Source organism: Thunnus thynnus, chromosome 12 (assembly GCF_963924715.1).
Source record: "Thunnus thynnus chromosome 12, fThuThy2.1, whole genome shotgun sequence".
Taxonomy (NCBI): Eukaryota; Metazoa; Chordata; class Actinopteri; order Scombriformes; family Scombridae; genus Thunnus; species Thunnus thynnus.
Genome location: NC_089528.1, coordinates 13466582 through 13480862, shown reverse-complemented (window position 1 = coordinate 13480862; position 14281 = coordinate 13466582). Strand labels below are relative to the sequence as shown.

The window sequence follows — 14281 nt, the reverse complement described above, 5'->3', positions numbered from 1 at the left end:
TCAGATAAATGTAGTGGAGTGGAAGTATGAAGTAGCATAAAATGGAAATACTTGAGTAAAGTACAAGTACCTTAAAATTGTACTTAAGTGCAATACTTGTACAATGTTCTTAGTTATTTTCCACCACTGGGTATAAACATGTGAAGCACAAACTTGCAAAGTCAGCATAAGTGGCACAAACCAGGAAATGACTGACAGCACTTCTTGTCACAAATGAAAATTCTCAAGCTGATTATGAGTCACCTCATTATGAGTTTATCTATTGTTCTATCTATTGTTTTATCCAGATTTGCACATTGCTTAATGGGGCACAAATGGACCTCCGTATTAGCCCGTACTCTGTGTGATGAAGCCAGTGCTTCATTAGACACAGAGTGTAAAGCAACATGTAACATTTTGTTGTGACACAAATATCTTCATCTTCGTTAACAGATAAACTGTATCCATGTATCTTTCAAATGGCTTTATTAGTAAAAAAGATAACCTATAGAACTGAAAAGGCAGTGAAACAAATACAATCTAACATGAAGTAAAAACAGACTGAACACAAGTTTGAAAACAAACACACATTCAATGACATATCCTCTTTGTGGGTAAACTCCTGACTACTGAAATAAATATTTTACCAATTTGATACAGCAACGCCTTATAATGAAATGTAGTTGAAAGCAAAATTTGAGCTCATGATAAGCTGCAATTCTGTTATAGCTACACTGACAGATAGTGTGATCATTTACAAACCAAACATGTCAGGAGCCTGGTATCCCAGCATGGTCCAACAGCTTACCTAAAGGAACTGCATTCAAAGTGCCACAGAAAAGGTACAGTAGATTCAAGTACATGATTGAAATTCTAATTTAAAAAAAAAACTCCCAGTAAAGTACTATGTGCAAAAGTATAGTTTTTAAAAACTAAATAATCTAAATGGGCTAAATGATAAATACATATTGGGACAACTAAAGGTCTTTTTTCTCACAAGCAAAAACTGAGTACAATGTGTGGCTCAACTCAGCAGATCAAAGGGCCCATGCAGTTCAAATGAAGACAGTTAATACTCCCAAATTGGTTTGCACCAAATGTTAATATATCCTGGATTGATTCTTGTTTAAGGAAGTCTTGCTTTTAGTGCTAACAGTCCTGAGACAGGGCACAACCCCAGATCTCCTGAACAAATGCTTCCTGAATCACATTGCCTAAAATTACAGCATGTCTAGTAGAAAACATAGTGTATAAGAGACGTTTTATACAGGCAGTCAACCTGTCAAGCAGAGTGTGAAAAATCCCATAAACCTAAAAGGAAAGTACAATTTTCCAAAGCCCTGTGTTACCTGTACTGAGTGACAATGAGATAACAGAAATAATACATGGTCTAAGATACCCTGTTATCTGCATAAGAGCCTCTCTGTAAATTTACAGCAACACTAAATACATTCAGAGCAGTGACAATCTAAAAAGCTAGTGTGCTTATGGTAACGCCTCTGTTTTCAAGCCAGTGATGTTGGAATGAACTAAAATGAAGACAGAGAACATCTGGACACAGGGCGCTGGTCTACAGAGAGGAGGTATCTCTCTGCTTAAGCTGCAGGCCGTTGCTGACTTGGAAGCGAGTTTCGTCTGATATACCGTACTGCTCCAGCGGGTCCTGTGGAGAACGCAGACGATGAGTAAAGACTGTAAGAAAACAACAGCTCAGGGTGTGCAGAGCGAATTCTCAGTTATTGAAGCAAAAGTACACTTTATATTAAATGGTTAGTTCACAAAGACGCAGACAAACAGAAAAAACATCTAGCCATATAAAAAGTTTGGGTTTGATGTTGGTGATCTTTAGAGATCTCCTCCACTTTGAAGACTTCTGCCTCCACCTCAATACTGTGGAAACGAGCTGGATTTCACTGGTGGCTCTCACAGCATCCAAAATTTACATTTGAAAAACTCAATTTCTCTCCAGATTGTCAAATGAAATTAATTGAGAACTTTTTCAGACTAACGTGCTATCACTGAGAGCAGTTCACATAGAGGTTATAGTGGATCATCCTTAGTGACTGGGAAACCATTCCTGGTATGACACTGTTGGACAGAAGCAGCATCTGTGTGGCATTTAGTGCACTGACATGCTGTTGTGAAGGGTCTCACCTTGCCAGTAAGTCTGTGGATCTCTGTTCTATAGAATATAAGGTTCTTCCTCATGAACTCGTAACTGCAAGAGATGAAATAACAACTTGATTATGCGTTTGAGGGCCACAAATTGCTCAACTTGGGTGTTCAGTATGTGATTTGTTTCAGTTCAGTACATTCTATGAACCAAATCATTACAGCTTTATTACCATCTTAACACAGAAAAGTTATACAAAAATTCATGTTCCACCAAGAAAGCTTTGACACTGTCCTGTATTGGGATTATTATGATTTTCCCAATAAACATTAACACCGGACAGGCTCAATTAGCTATGGATCTGTTCCAAACTGTTTAACTGAAGTCACATTGTTGACTTGTGACATTGTTTCTCTGGAAACAGCTACATCATTCATTTGTGACGGTTTCACCCATGAGAGTTTACTACTGTAGCAGCGTTCAAATAGCATCTTGCTGCAGGTCAAAACCTGCCAGAGCCTCAACCAATGTCAAAGTGTTTGTCACTGACTGCAGACGTGTTAATATACAGGACTCTCCTGTAGAGAACACAAAGTCCTTGAGTCTACAATTTTCATTCACATGCCTATTGTCTTTTTATTACTGTGGAGAAATACTGAAATACTGTCTTTTGTTTTCTTTTACATTATTCAACGACCATATACAATATGTATGAATGTTTAAATATATACAGAAAAGAATATGGGCCACATATTATCATATCACATGTCAAACTATGACCCCGAATCTGTGTTATGCATCAAATAATGTAACATTACAACCCAAGCTGCTGCAACTCATCACTATTTATGTTATTTTCTAGAATAAATATAAAAATACAGGCAAATGCTCATCACAAAGTGTCTGTGCCTAAAGTTATGTTTTAAATTGCACTGTGACCAATAGCCATAAAACAGAAATATAATTTGTTGATTTTTGAATCAATTTATTGTCTCTTTATTGATTGATTAGTTATTGACAGGTCTCAAGGCAAATGTAAACCTTTGCATCTGTTGTAACAAGATGGAAAAAGAAAACAGAAGCAGTCCAACCTGGCCTTGATAATGCAGTCTATCCACTCCCCACACTGCTCTTCCGAGTCACACTCAAACAGATACTTCCTCTCTGCCTCGTCCAGAAATGCTACAGACAGACACACACACACACACACACACACACACACACACACACACACACACACACACACACACACACTTAAATAGAGATACATAATGCAAATGCACAAACAGTGACAGAAATATTGAGGCATCAGTGATGGACTTTGGTACATTTCAGTGTTGCTGTTCAGTGACATATTAACAAAGCAGTTTGATCCATTCTGCTGGATGAATAATGTGTAAACTGCAGCTCACCAATAGAGAAGGTCTGGCTGTCCTCCCTCTCCACCCGACACTGCTCCAACAGCAAAGCTCCAATTGGCTGACAAATAAAAGATTATTTAATTTCGATTCAACATTTGGTGTTATTACAGGATAAGTTCACAATTTTTCAGCTCTGTCTTAAAACAACAGCCAGGTGTCCAAATATGAACACTGAAGGAGGTTTTCCTCACTGTAATCATTCCTCCTGTTAGTTAGTCATATCAAGTGGATATCTGCTACATTTACAGTCTTTTTAGCATCAAATTCCCTCAGACAGTGTTTCCCTGTTGAGCTGCGGTGGAAGTATAGTATCAAAAAGAGGAACTTTGGCACTTAAAAGACTGTTTACTTTCTACTTGATTTGACTCATTTGGACAGCTGAAGCTTAATATTAGCTTCAGATAAACTTTTAAATACATTTTGGCAATGAAGGAGAACTGTGGATTTTGGCTCCCATCACTTACATTGTAAGTGCATTATGAATGGATCTTCTAATGGTCAGTATGAACAGGGGGAATGATTAGAGCAAGAAAAACCTATTTGAATGTTTATTTGGGCTCCTGACTGTTGTTTTAGGACACACTTGAAAAATATGTGAACCTGTTCTTTGACAGAGAAACAATTAAATCTATGGCTGGGCAATATATCAATATTATACCACTATCATGACATGAGACTATATATCATCTTAGATTTTGGATATCGTACTATCATGATATGGCATAAGTGTTCTTTTTCTGATTTTAAAGGCTGCATTACAGTAAAGTGATGTAATTTTCTGAACTTACCAGACTGTTCTAGCTGTTCTATTATTTGCCTTTACCTACTTAGTCATTATATCCACATTACTGATGATTTTTTATCATTGTGTAAATATTTTGTGAAAGCACCAGTGGTCATCCCTACAATACTGTCGCAGGTATTTGGTCAAAAAATATTGCGATATTTGATTTGGTCCATATCGCTCAGCCCTAACTCAATCCATCATTATGAGGTAGACAGAGTGCATACAAAGAATAAAAGGACATTTGCTGTGACAGTAAAAGCAGAATAAACAGTACAGGTGTTCAAATATTAGTCACCTCCTCCTCATCAGTCCGGAAATAGAAGAGGAAGTTAACGACGAGTTTCACCAGCCTCTTCTTTACAACTGTATGATAACAACAAAAAAAAGGGAACTGAGATGAAATTGACTAGACTACACACACACACAAACATACAGCGCAGTATTGTTACCACAGGTGATGAAAGACACAGACATTATATCTCCATTTGTTGCTGACGTTAACAGCTGCTGCTGCCCACGTTACATGAAACGGAAGTAAGTGATTTAATAAGTACCGTCTCCTTTCTTGGGTCCTCGCATCCCCAGTTCAGCAGCCATCTCTGAGGGCTGACGGCTCAGACACACCAGCTCCTTCTCGTTGAAACGCATCACGATCACTGACGCAGTAACACACGCAGGTTGAAGACAAGTCAACAGGGAAACTGGCTACATTTCCACGACCGAAAACGTGCTAACGGAGTCAGATCACCGTGGAGAAAAACGGTGACTGTGTTGTAGAAACTCAGTTACACGTCGCTGTCTCGCTATCTGATGTTTTCGGGATGTGACGGAGTGCTGCAGCTCATATCTGCGGTCAGGAAAAGGACTTCTGCTTCGTGCTACACACACCGGACACACTGCTATCAGCTGGCAGCAGTGACACTCCTCGGTGGTGATAGTAGGTACGGTAGCCGTTCAGGGTCAAATTAGGCAAAGAGTACTTTCACACGTCCTGTTATTGTAACTACAAAAACACACTAACTGAGTAGTGTATGCACAATACACTGTTTGCTGTTTTAATTGTATAATTTAAAGATTATGAACCATAAAAGTTGATATAAAAAAGAGAGTCTTTGTTTTCAGGTTAATATAAACATGGATAAATGTCATGTCTCAATATTTACATGTTCCCAAAAATATGAAAAGGTAGCACATTTCAAATTTCCAAATCAAGGAGGACAAAATACTAACATTTCATTTGTTTATTTGTCTCACATCACAATATTTACAATGATGGAGGAATGTGGAAAAAATAAATAAATAAAAGTGAGAGTGTGGGAAATTAAGTGGTGATTTTCTGTATATTCTCATCTGTGAACACCAAGAATACCTTTTTACAAGAAAGACATTGTTGATTAATAAAAACAAAACTTTTATGGAATTTAAATGAATACACTGTTTTGTTTTATTTATGTAAAATATTCTAAATATTTTTAATAAAAGCTTCAGGTGGGCTATGTAGAGCCTAAGTCAATTGGGAAACAGTGGAAAGTGCAGGAAAGTGTTGAATGTCATATTGTCAGAGAGGAAATGAGTGGAGAGCATATAGGTCTTCATTAAAGACTATACAGGAGGACTGATCAAATCTATTTTATGTTTTATTTTGTGTCTTTGGCGCGGCTGCAAAAAGTTTGTTTGAGAATTTCAGATGAGAAAAGACTGGAGCACACCGATTGATTTGCAGCCTTTAAAAGTGCAAACAGACCAACATTTCAACACTACTGTGTCTTCATCAGAGTCAAAGAAAGGTCAGGTTTTGACTCTGATGAAGACACGAAACATTGGTCTGTCTGCACTCTTAAAGGCTGCAAATCAATCAGTGTGCTCCAGTCTTGTCTCATCTGAAATGTGTTGTCCATGACCTGAGAAACACCTGATTCAGCAGCATTTTGCTGTGCATGGAGCCATAATGTCTTCCAAAATTGCAGCAAGAGATAGGAGGGATGTCTTTATAAATGAGGGGGTGGATGGACTGTAGAGTGGAAAATCAATTGGGTAGAAAAAAGTGAAAAAACCCCTCTGTCGCTGTAAAGGACGGGTTCACAGTTTCACTTCTTTCTTAAAATAGTCAGGCACCCAAATGAGCAATTCATAATGCACTTACAATGTAAGTGATGGGAACCATCCACAAGCCTCCGTCTGTTCAAAAATATATTTAAAAGTTTATCTGAAGCTAATATAAAGCATCAGTCATCCTAATTAGTCAAATCAAATAGATATTTTTCAACGTCAGTCTTTTTAGTGCCAAAGTTCCTCTTTTTGTTACTATAATTTCACCACAGCTCAACAGGGAAACACTGTCTGAGGAAACACAAATAGGGAATTTGATGCTAAACAGACTGTAAATGTGGCAGATATTCATTTGATATGACTAACTCAGACTGCTGAAACTTCATATAAGCCTCAGGAAAACTTTTAAATGTATTTTTGCACACTGGACACACTGTGGATTATGGCCCCAATCACTTACATTGAAAGTGCATTTGAAGGGGATCTTTTAATAGCCAGTATGAACAGGAGGAATGATTACAGCGAGGAAATCCTCTATCAGTGTTCATATGGACACCTGACTGTTGTTTTAAGACCTATGAACCTCTCCTTTAATTGAAGAGCTGTTAGTGGTTTTTGTCTTAATGGCAAAGAAAATCATGTAACCTTTTAGTATTAGGACATAATGTAGTTTCACCAAAAAAATGTGATCCAGTCAAATACTATTGTTCTGTCATCATTTTGTCAGTAAAGTCCTTCCTCCAGTCCGGCAGGTGGCAGTAAAGCGCCTAAAGCGGAGGAGAAGACATTTGAGCATGCGCAGTACAACCTAAGTTGGCGTGATCCGTACGTTGTGGAGTTGGTGAGTGTTTTTGGAGAAAGAAAACTCTAAATAATATCACATCATGTACAGTTGTCGTCATCTCGTGTAACTCGCTAGTTTATTATCACATTTACGGAGCTAACTACGTTTTAATTGTAGTACGATCATCTAAATACTTGTTGAAAGCCATTCATCATTCTCAAGTAACACCATTAGCTTAGCATTAGCATTATGCGTTCACGGTGTGCTAACACTGTAGAGATCATTCAGTACAATACATTTGTAGTGTAGCATGATAATACTTGCCTCTTTACTGTGATAAATTATATCAAGTAATGTAGAAATATTTGGCTGTTGCTAATTAGCTGTGTGTTACCTTCTGGCTTTACGACCCAGTAACTAGTCTGAGCCATTGCAGAGGTATTGTATTGTTTTAGATACACATGTAATGAAACCAGACTGATTACAATTCTATCCTTGCACTCAAAACATAGTATGTTATGTGAGCAATATAATATATTATCAATGTAGTTAGTTATATAAAGTCAGTGTTTTTTAATATTTACACACAGTTGTTGGTGTAACTCCACAAATGGAGTGTTGTGCCACAATCCAGACATACATAATATGGTAACAACAGTAAATATTATTCTTTATATACATCCCTGCAACAGTATGTATGTATGTTTTTTCCCAGGTAACCAGGAGTAACTGGAGTAACAGTCCAGTGTTGACTGGACTTTCAGGTGTGTCGGAGTGTCTGAGTCCATCACCTTGCAAAGATGGATTTCCAGCATCGAGCTGGAGGGAAGACGGGGAGCGGAGGGGTGGCTTCTGCCTCCGAGAGTAACCGTGACAGACGAGAACGGTTACGTCAGCTGGCGCTGGAGACCATTGACATCAACAAAGATCCCTACTTTATGAAAAATCATTTAGGCTCATATGAATGCAAACTTTGCCTGACACTTCACAACAATGAGGTGAGGAGGCTCATAATGATGTACCGAGATTATGTTGTCTTGGCGTAGTGTCATTTCCTGTTTTTTTTTTTTTAAATAACTTGTTTGAAGTGAAAAATTACAAAATGTTCTCCTCTACATTACAGGGCAGCTACTTGGCTCACACACAAGGAAAGAAACATCAGACCAACTTGTAAGTCTGCTGCTTTGGGAATTTGTCTCATAAAGTACATGTACAATTTTTATTTGTTTATGTTGTGTTTCCTGTGATTCATATCACCTCACCTGCCCACAACGGATAAACATATCAAACCACAGACCCACTTTCCTCCTCTGGTTGCTGTGAATTGGTCAAATATTTATTCATTTAAATAACAAACCTACTGACAGACAACAGTCTGCTGTGTCCAGTGTGTTGTTTAACAGTTCAAAACTATATGTATTGTTTGTTTTCAGAGCTCGGAGAGCAGCCAAAGAGGCAAAAGAAGCTCCTGCTCAGCCAGCTCCAGCAAAAGTGAAGGTTGAGGTCAAGAAGTTTGTCAAAATTGGTCGACCGGGATACAAAGGTAAACTACCTGCACAATTGTGTGTCAGTGCAGCCATTATATATTGATTTTACTTTTGCAAACCGCAAATTATTATTTTAATATATTGTTATTTTAATATATGGCGTATTACTTCCTCTTCTTTATAGTAACCAAACAGAGGGACCCAGAGACCGGACAGCAGTCTTTACTTTTTCAGGTTAGTGGGAATCCCACTGAATCCCAATTTTTGATTTTGCTGGTAAAATAAAGAAAGTAGCTTTATACTAAAATTGTGTCACAGAAAAAAAAACATCTCATGCTTCAACCTGTAAATGTCTTAGTGCAGCAGTAATGACTAAATATTGTTTCTAGCCCTTGATATCTGTCTGTCCAAGACAAATTTTTCAATTTTTTTTCAAATTTCTTCTTTTCTCTGTCCATCAGATTGACTACCCAGAGATCGCTGAAGGTATTGGACCCAGGCATCGCTTCATGTCTGCGTATGAACAGCGCATCGAACCCCCCGATCGTCGCTGGCAATACCTGCTGCTGGCTGCTGAGCCATATGAGACTATCGCCTTCAAGGTGAGTGGGAGATGCATTTCTGTTGTGCTTTCATCATATTTTCCTTTTTGCTCTGACATGAAATAAACACATTTGCTCTTTTAGGTCCCCAGCAGAGAAATTGATAAAGCAGAGAACCGCTTCTGGACCCACTGGAACAGAGAAACAAAACAGGTACTGATAAGCTGATGAGAGTTTAACACAAAGCTGACCTCGGTATTTTATTTTGGGAACAGAGAAAATATGTGGTTTAACCTGTCATACGTGTTATTCTTCCTCCTAGTTCTTCCTGCAGTTCCACTTCAAAATGGAGAAAGCTCTTCCACAGTCCAGTGGGCCAGCGCCTCCCGCAGGTGTGAAACGCCCTCCTCCTCTCATGAGTGCTCCTCGCCCACCGAATGATAGCATGCCCCCTCCCCCGCCAGGAGGGATGCCCGTCCCACCTCTCCCCCCTGGTGCACCAGGTACCCCCCAGATGCCCCCTCAGATGCCCATGCCACCGATGCCAATGAGGCCGCCACCTCCTGAAGGCCTTTCAATGTCTAACAATTGATCCCCCTCCAGCGGATTATGATTGCTTTCTTCCATGGTGTCCGATCACCCTGCCCCGCCTGTCTACAGTGTCCCTCACCCTTAAATTTATGTTTAAACTCCATGTTTAGTAGTTTTTTACATATTTTATTTGGGCAGTTTGTTATTGCGACTGTATAAATATGACCACACTGTTTTGTATAATGTTAAGATTCAGGATACGGAGCTATGCTTGAAAAGTAGCTCATCTTTTAAGATTGTGTTTTTGTAATTAAATGCTGTGGAGAAAAATGTTTGTGTCTCAAAGTCTGGGCTCTGACAAAGACATCACACACATGAAGATTTATTGAAGTATCCAGTGAAGAAACACAGCAGAGGAAACTGTTTTTAAGTGTAGAGCACGATTGCAGACATTCCTGAAATATTTAAACTCAAACTTTCTGAACAGAATAAAAGCATGACTATGTTAACTGGGCTCTTTGAAGCAGCTGTCAGATGAGATAATCTTGATATTTCTTAGTAATGGTGTTCCCTTTCTGTGTAAATTAAAAAGTTTGAGCTAAATACTATTGATAACTGAGCTGCCACCATTGATAAATGATTAAAGAGGTCTTAAATCTTTCAACAGTAAAAAGAGTAAATCACATCTCAAATGAAGCAGCAATTTAAATTCCATGAAAATGCAAATGACTTAATCAAAGCTCAAATGCACAAATTCTTGTGTCTTGCAAAGCAACAAAAAGCTGTAACACACATTAATTTTGACATTTTTGTTGTAGTACTTAGTAGTAATTCAGTGCTAACACCATTAAATAAATGTTATCAAATCAGTTTAAAAACTGCCAGAAAATGAACTGAACTGAACCACAGAGGAAAGAATCAACTCATCCTTTTTGAGTATTTTTCTTCTCTTTCTTTTCTTCCAAATTTTTACTCTTCTTGGGTGCTGCTGCCTCATTTTCTTCATCCTCGTCTTCCTCATATGCTTCTTCTTCGGGTTTGTCCTGTTTGTCTCTCTCTTTCTTGTTTTTGGTTTCTTTGTCCTTGGCTTTCTTGGCCCTCTTGTCCTTTAATTTCCCTCCTTGCTTCATGAGTTTTTTGTCCGTCAGCGGCTTGTTTCTGAGACCTCTGGATGCTCGCGCTGTCTCTCCTTTTCTTGACTTCCCTCTTTTGACCTCTCCCTCATCATTGTCTTCCTCATCCTCCTCCTCGTCATCGTCAAAGTCTGGCAGCCACCAAAACATCACTTCCCACAGAGTTATCTCAGGCTACAGGGCGATGGACACACACAGTTGTTGGAACAAAACAAGCTGGTAAATATTCAGTTTGTCCTTTTAGGACTGCATGAGAAAAACAGTCAAATATGGGAAAAAGTCTTTACCTCTGGTGGTTGCCCTCTGTGTCGTAAACTGCCTGAGTGTCTCACTGTTAGTTCAACTTCTTCCTCCTCCTCTACTGTCCCATGACCACGCAAAGTTTCTGTTTTTTGAGAGAAACCACACAGTCACAACAGGCATGTCATTTAGTATTTAAAGTATATCTCTTGCTTGCTAGTTTACTTGCCATGAAGTCTCTGAACGCCTGAGGTAAGCACCAGGATGGTAATGGCCACAAATAAACAGCGGTTGAGGGTGACGTTCTCCCACGGTGTTTCCATCTGGGTCAGATTCTGGATGGACAAGGTTTTGTGCAAGGATGCTGAAAGAAGAAAAGAAAGAGGAGAGAAGTGTTTGTTATAAGCAGGTAGTGTAAATTAAGCTGACAAAGATTGTGGGGAAATAGAGTACAGTAATAACTCACTTGTCCTGGGGAAGCTTACTTCGCTGGGTAAAGTCCTGGGCTCTGCTTTTGGTTGCTGTGGAAGTGGCGCCATTTCCTGCAGCACAGCAACATGTACATTATCAAAAAATTAGCTATAGGAGAAAGTGTGAAAAGTGGTGCATGTTGGATGTTTTCCAACTAACCTCTTTTATTCTCCTAGTGGCGTACATTTCTGGAACAGACAGATGGGAAATTAACTGAAGGATGGTATCATGAATCATAACAACAACCAAACATGCCCTCAAAACTGGAATCTGTTTGTCCACATTTATTTTATGTATATTCATACATTTATGCTGGTTGAACATATGTTTAATTTTTATTAAACCCTCATATGCATGAAATACAATACTAATGTGCCAATACTGTACAGATTAACAAGGATAACTTTAACAACTAATGTACACAATGCAAAAAATCTCGGCCATACTAAGTAATTTAGTCATGCAGTGAGTCCTAAAATCTTATTTTCTGCCAACTATCCAGAAACTTTCTAGAAAAAAAAGTAATTTTGTGGAAAAACTGTTCAGCAATGTTCTTTCCTATTTAACAAAACTAAGACAGCCATGCTAGCAGCTGTGTGAGGTTTTTTTTTTTTTTAGCTAAATGCTAACATCAACTTGCTAATATGCTCACAATGACAACTCTAACATGCCTATGTGTAGCTGGTGTAATGTTTACAATGTTCACCATCTTGTTAGCATGCTAAAACAGTACAGCAGAGGCTGGTGGGAGTTATAGTTTTGCAAGTATTTGCTCTTAAACAAAAGTATTGAACAAATTAAAATTGATCACATGATGGTGACAAAAAGTTAAGTGATCACCAACATATTACAATTCATCCTTAAGAGAACATTAATGTCGACCCCAAATTTAAGGGCAATCCATCAGATAGTAGTTGAGAAATTTTACTCAAAACAAAAAAATGTGAAGGTCATGGCGCCGGAAGAAAAATCTGAGGACCTTCAAAGTTGTTATTATACATGATTTGGGGACCATGAATGCCTGTACAAAATGTTGTGCCAATAGATCAAGTAGATGTTGAAATATTTCACAGGATAAGTTAGATCTTTGACCTGCTGTCACATTCAGGGCATCACCAAAATCAGTAGAATTCATTCTCTGGGGAAAATCTGTACAAACTTGTCAATCTATCAAATAGTTGTTGAGATCTTTTAGTCTGGACCAACCGGCAGGCACACCAACCATCCATCCAGCATGGCTGAGGCGCATTATCACTGTGTTGCTTTTAACCAGGGATCATGTTTCAGTTGCTCCCTGTGCGGCTGCTTCCAAGTATTTATAGAGTTGTACAATATACTGTATGTACAATGGATGAAGGCTTTTATATGCAGGCATTACAGATTCTGTGTGTGTGTGTGTGTGTGTGTATGTTTCGCCACCTGGTCTGTGGATCTGTCGAACAGGCTTCTGTGGAGGAGGATCTGCTCTTGGTGGCCATAACTCCTCTTCAAATGTCTCATAGCTTTCTTCCATCCCTTTCCTGAGAGAAAGTTAGTGGAGGTTGGGGAGGAGGGCAAGTGGCTAAAAACTGAGTTTATTTAAAAATGACCGAGCACATGATAAGATACAGTATGTACATGATACACAGGGCTTTGTGTGTGTGTCTGTAGTCAGAGATCAGGATATGGATTGTTGGTATTTTTAGAATTTCTTGGCAGCTGTTACCCTCTCTAAACAACACATCAATAGATCACAGTGTCATCTTAATTGTACATACAGTATCAGTATTCATCACTTTGTGCTACACTTGATCTAATCAGCGTTCCTGTTCGTATGCCCAAAATGGTACAAGTAGAAGGTCATCGTCTCTAGTTTATGAATAAAACCGAAGCAGTTTCATGACCTTCACATTTTGAATGCTGTGAGGCCCTTATGTCTTACATGACATTTCTAAACGCACATTGAGCTAATGTTCCAGCAGCCCTATAAATAGATGAAGCAATGCCATTGCAGAGACAGATGGATAAGCACTGCATATAAATACACAAAAGGAAAAGAGTTGATGTTACTATTATACCTTTGGCTAGCCTCTCCTGCGATGAAACCTCACCTTTGACCCCGATTGAAGTAAAGACCTACCTGATCCGACATTTGGGTTCCCCTGGGCAGCGTCGGGGAACCTTTGTCACAGAGCTGTTGTTTCTTTGTAAAGATGGCAGCAGAGTCACACTCCGCACTGTCTGACAGCCGAGCACAGGTGCTGGAGAATGAAAAAACAAAAAGCATTGAGTGTCAGTCAGAGGCGGTGACTGAGGCAGGGCTGACATTACCATGTGCCATACAGCTGTCAAAAGGGATGACTGAGGGAGGAAAGAAGGCCACAGGTTATACCAAGATTTGGTTAACTTTAAAGCTCATTTTACTCAAAATGTTTTATCTCATTTGGTATAAAAGGACTCACAATACTTCAATCCTAAAATTTCAAGCAACTAGCGCAACACTCCAATAAATAATAACTGTCAAAAATGGTTTTGTGGTCTGAAAACAGATGGAAAAAACAAATAGAGCTGTTTATGGCAAAGGTATTGTTTAAGATGCTTTGGATGCTTTGTTCTGTTTGTCTGGAAATCTATTTGGACATCAAACCAATTCTGTTTCATAATTCACCAGCAGAGAGCAGCACTGTACTTGGTAGATTCAGGCTGCTCTGTTCTACACATGCAGTCTGTAGTCTGTCAGACAGACTAGCCGTCATGCAGATTAA

General features: G+C 38.9%; 3 protein-coding genes across 4 annotated transcripts; 1 reads left to right on the top strand and 2 right to left on the bottom strand.

The window, feature by feature from the left end:
* Nucleotides 1–448: 448 nt before the first annotated feature.
* plekhj1 (pleckstrin homology domain containing, family J member 1) lies at nt 449–5241 on the bottom strand. The gene is made up of 6 exons (XM_067605612.1): nt 4855–5241; nt 4596–4663; nt 3505–3571; nt 3184–3274; nt 2134–2197; nt 449–1642 (listed from the first exon to the last, which is right to left on the bottom strand). Exons 1-6 carry the CDS (start codon nt 4946–4948, stop codon nt 1550–1552), a joined length of 477 nt encoding a protein of 158 aa, XP_067461713.1. The 5' UTR covers nt 4949–5241; the 3' UTR covers nt 449–1549.
* A 1835-nt stretch (nt 5242–7076) lies between these two features.
* Nucleotides 7077–10025, top strand: sf3a2 (splicing factor 3a, subunit 2). Of its 2 annotated transcripts, none has more exons than XM_067605609.1 (8): nt 7077–7190; nt 7849–8131; nt 8257–8303; nt 8567–8676; nt 8805–8854; nt 9082–9222; nt 9307–9375; nt 9485–10025. In XM_067605609.1, exons 2-8 carry the CDS (start codon nt 7934–7936, stop codon nt 9752–9754), a joined length of 885 nt encoding a protein of 294 aa, XP_067461710.1. In that variant the 5' UTR covers nt 7077–7190; nt 7849–7933; the 3' UTR covers nt 9755–10025. The 2 variants fall into 2 exon arrangements, with proteins under 2 accessions (XP_067461710.1, XP_067461711.1); XM_067605610.1 differs by lacking the exon at nt 7077–7190 and adding an exon at nt 7483–7571.
* A 173-nt stretch (nt 10026–10198) lies between these two features.
* On the bottom strand, nt 10199–13813 carry LOC137194072 (uncharacterized). The gene is made up of 7 exons (XM_067605611.1): nt 13657–13813; nt 12957–13057; nt 11697–11725; nt 11533–11608; nt 11296–11430; nt 11114–11211; nt 10199–11000 (listed from the first exon to the last, which is right to left on the bottom strand). Exons 2-7 carry the CDS (start codon nt 13048–13050, stop codon nt 10617–10619), a joined length of 816 nt encoding a protein of 271 aa, XP_067461712.1. The 5' UTR covers nt 13051–13057; nt 13657–13813; the 3' UTR covers nt 10199–10616.
* Nucleotides 13814–14281: the final 468 nt, after the last annotated feature.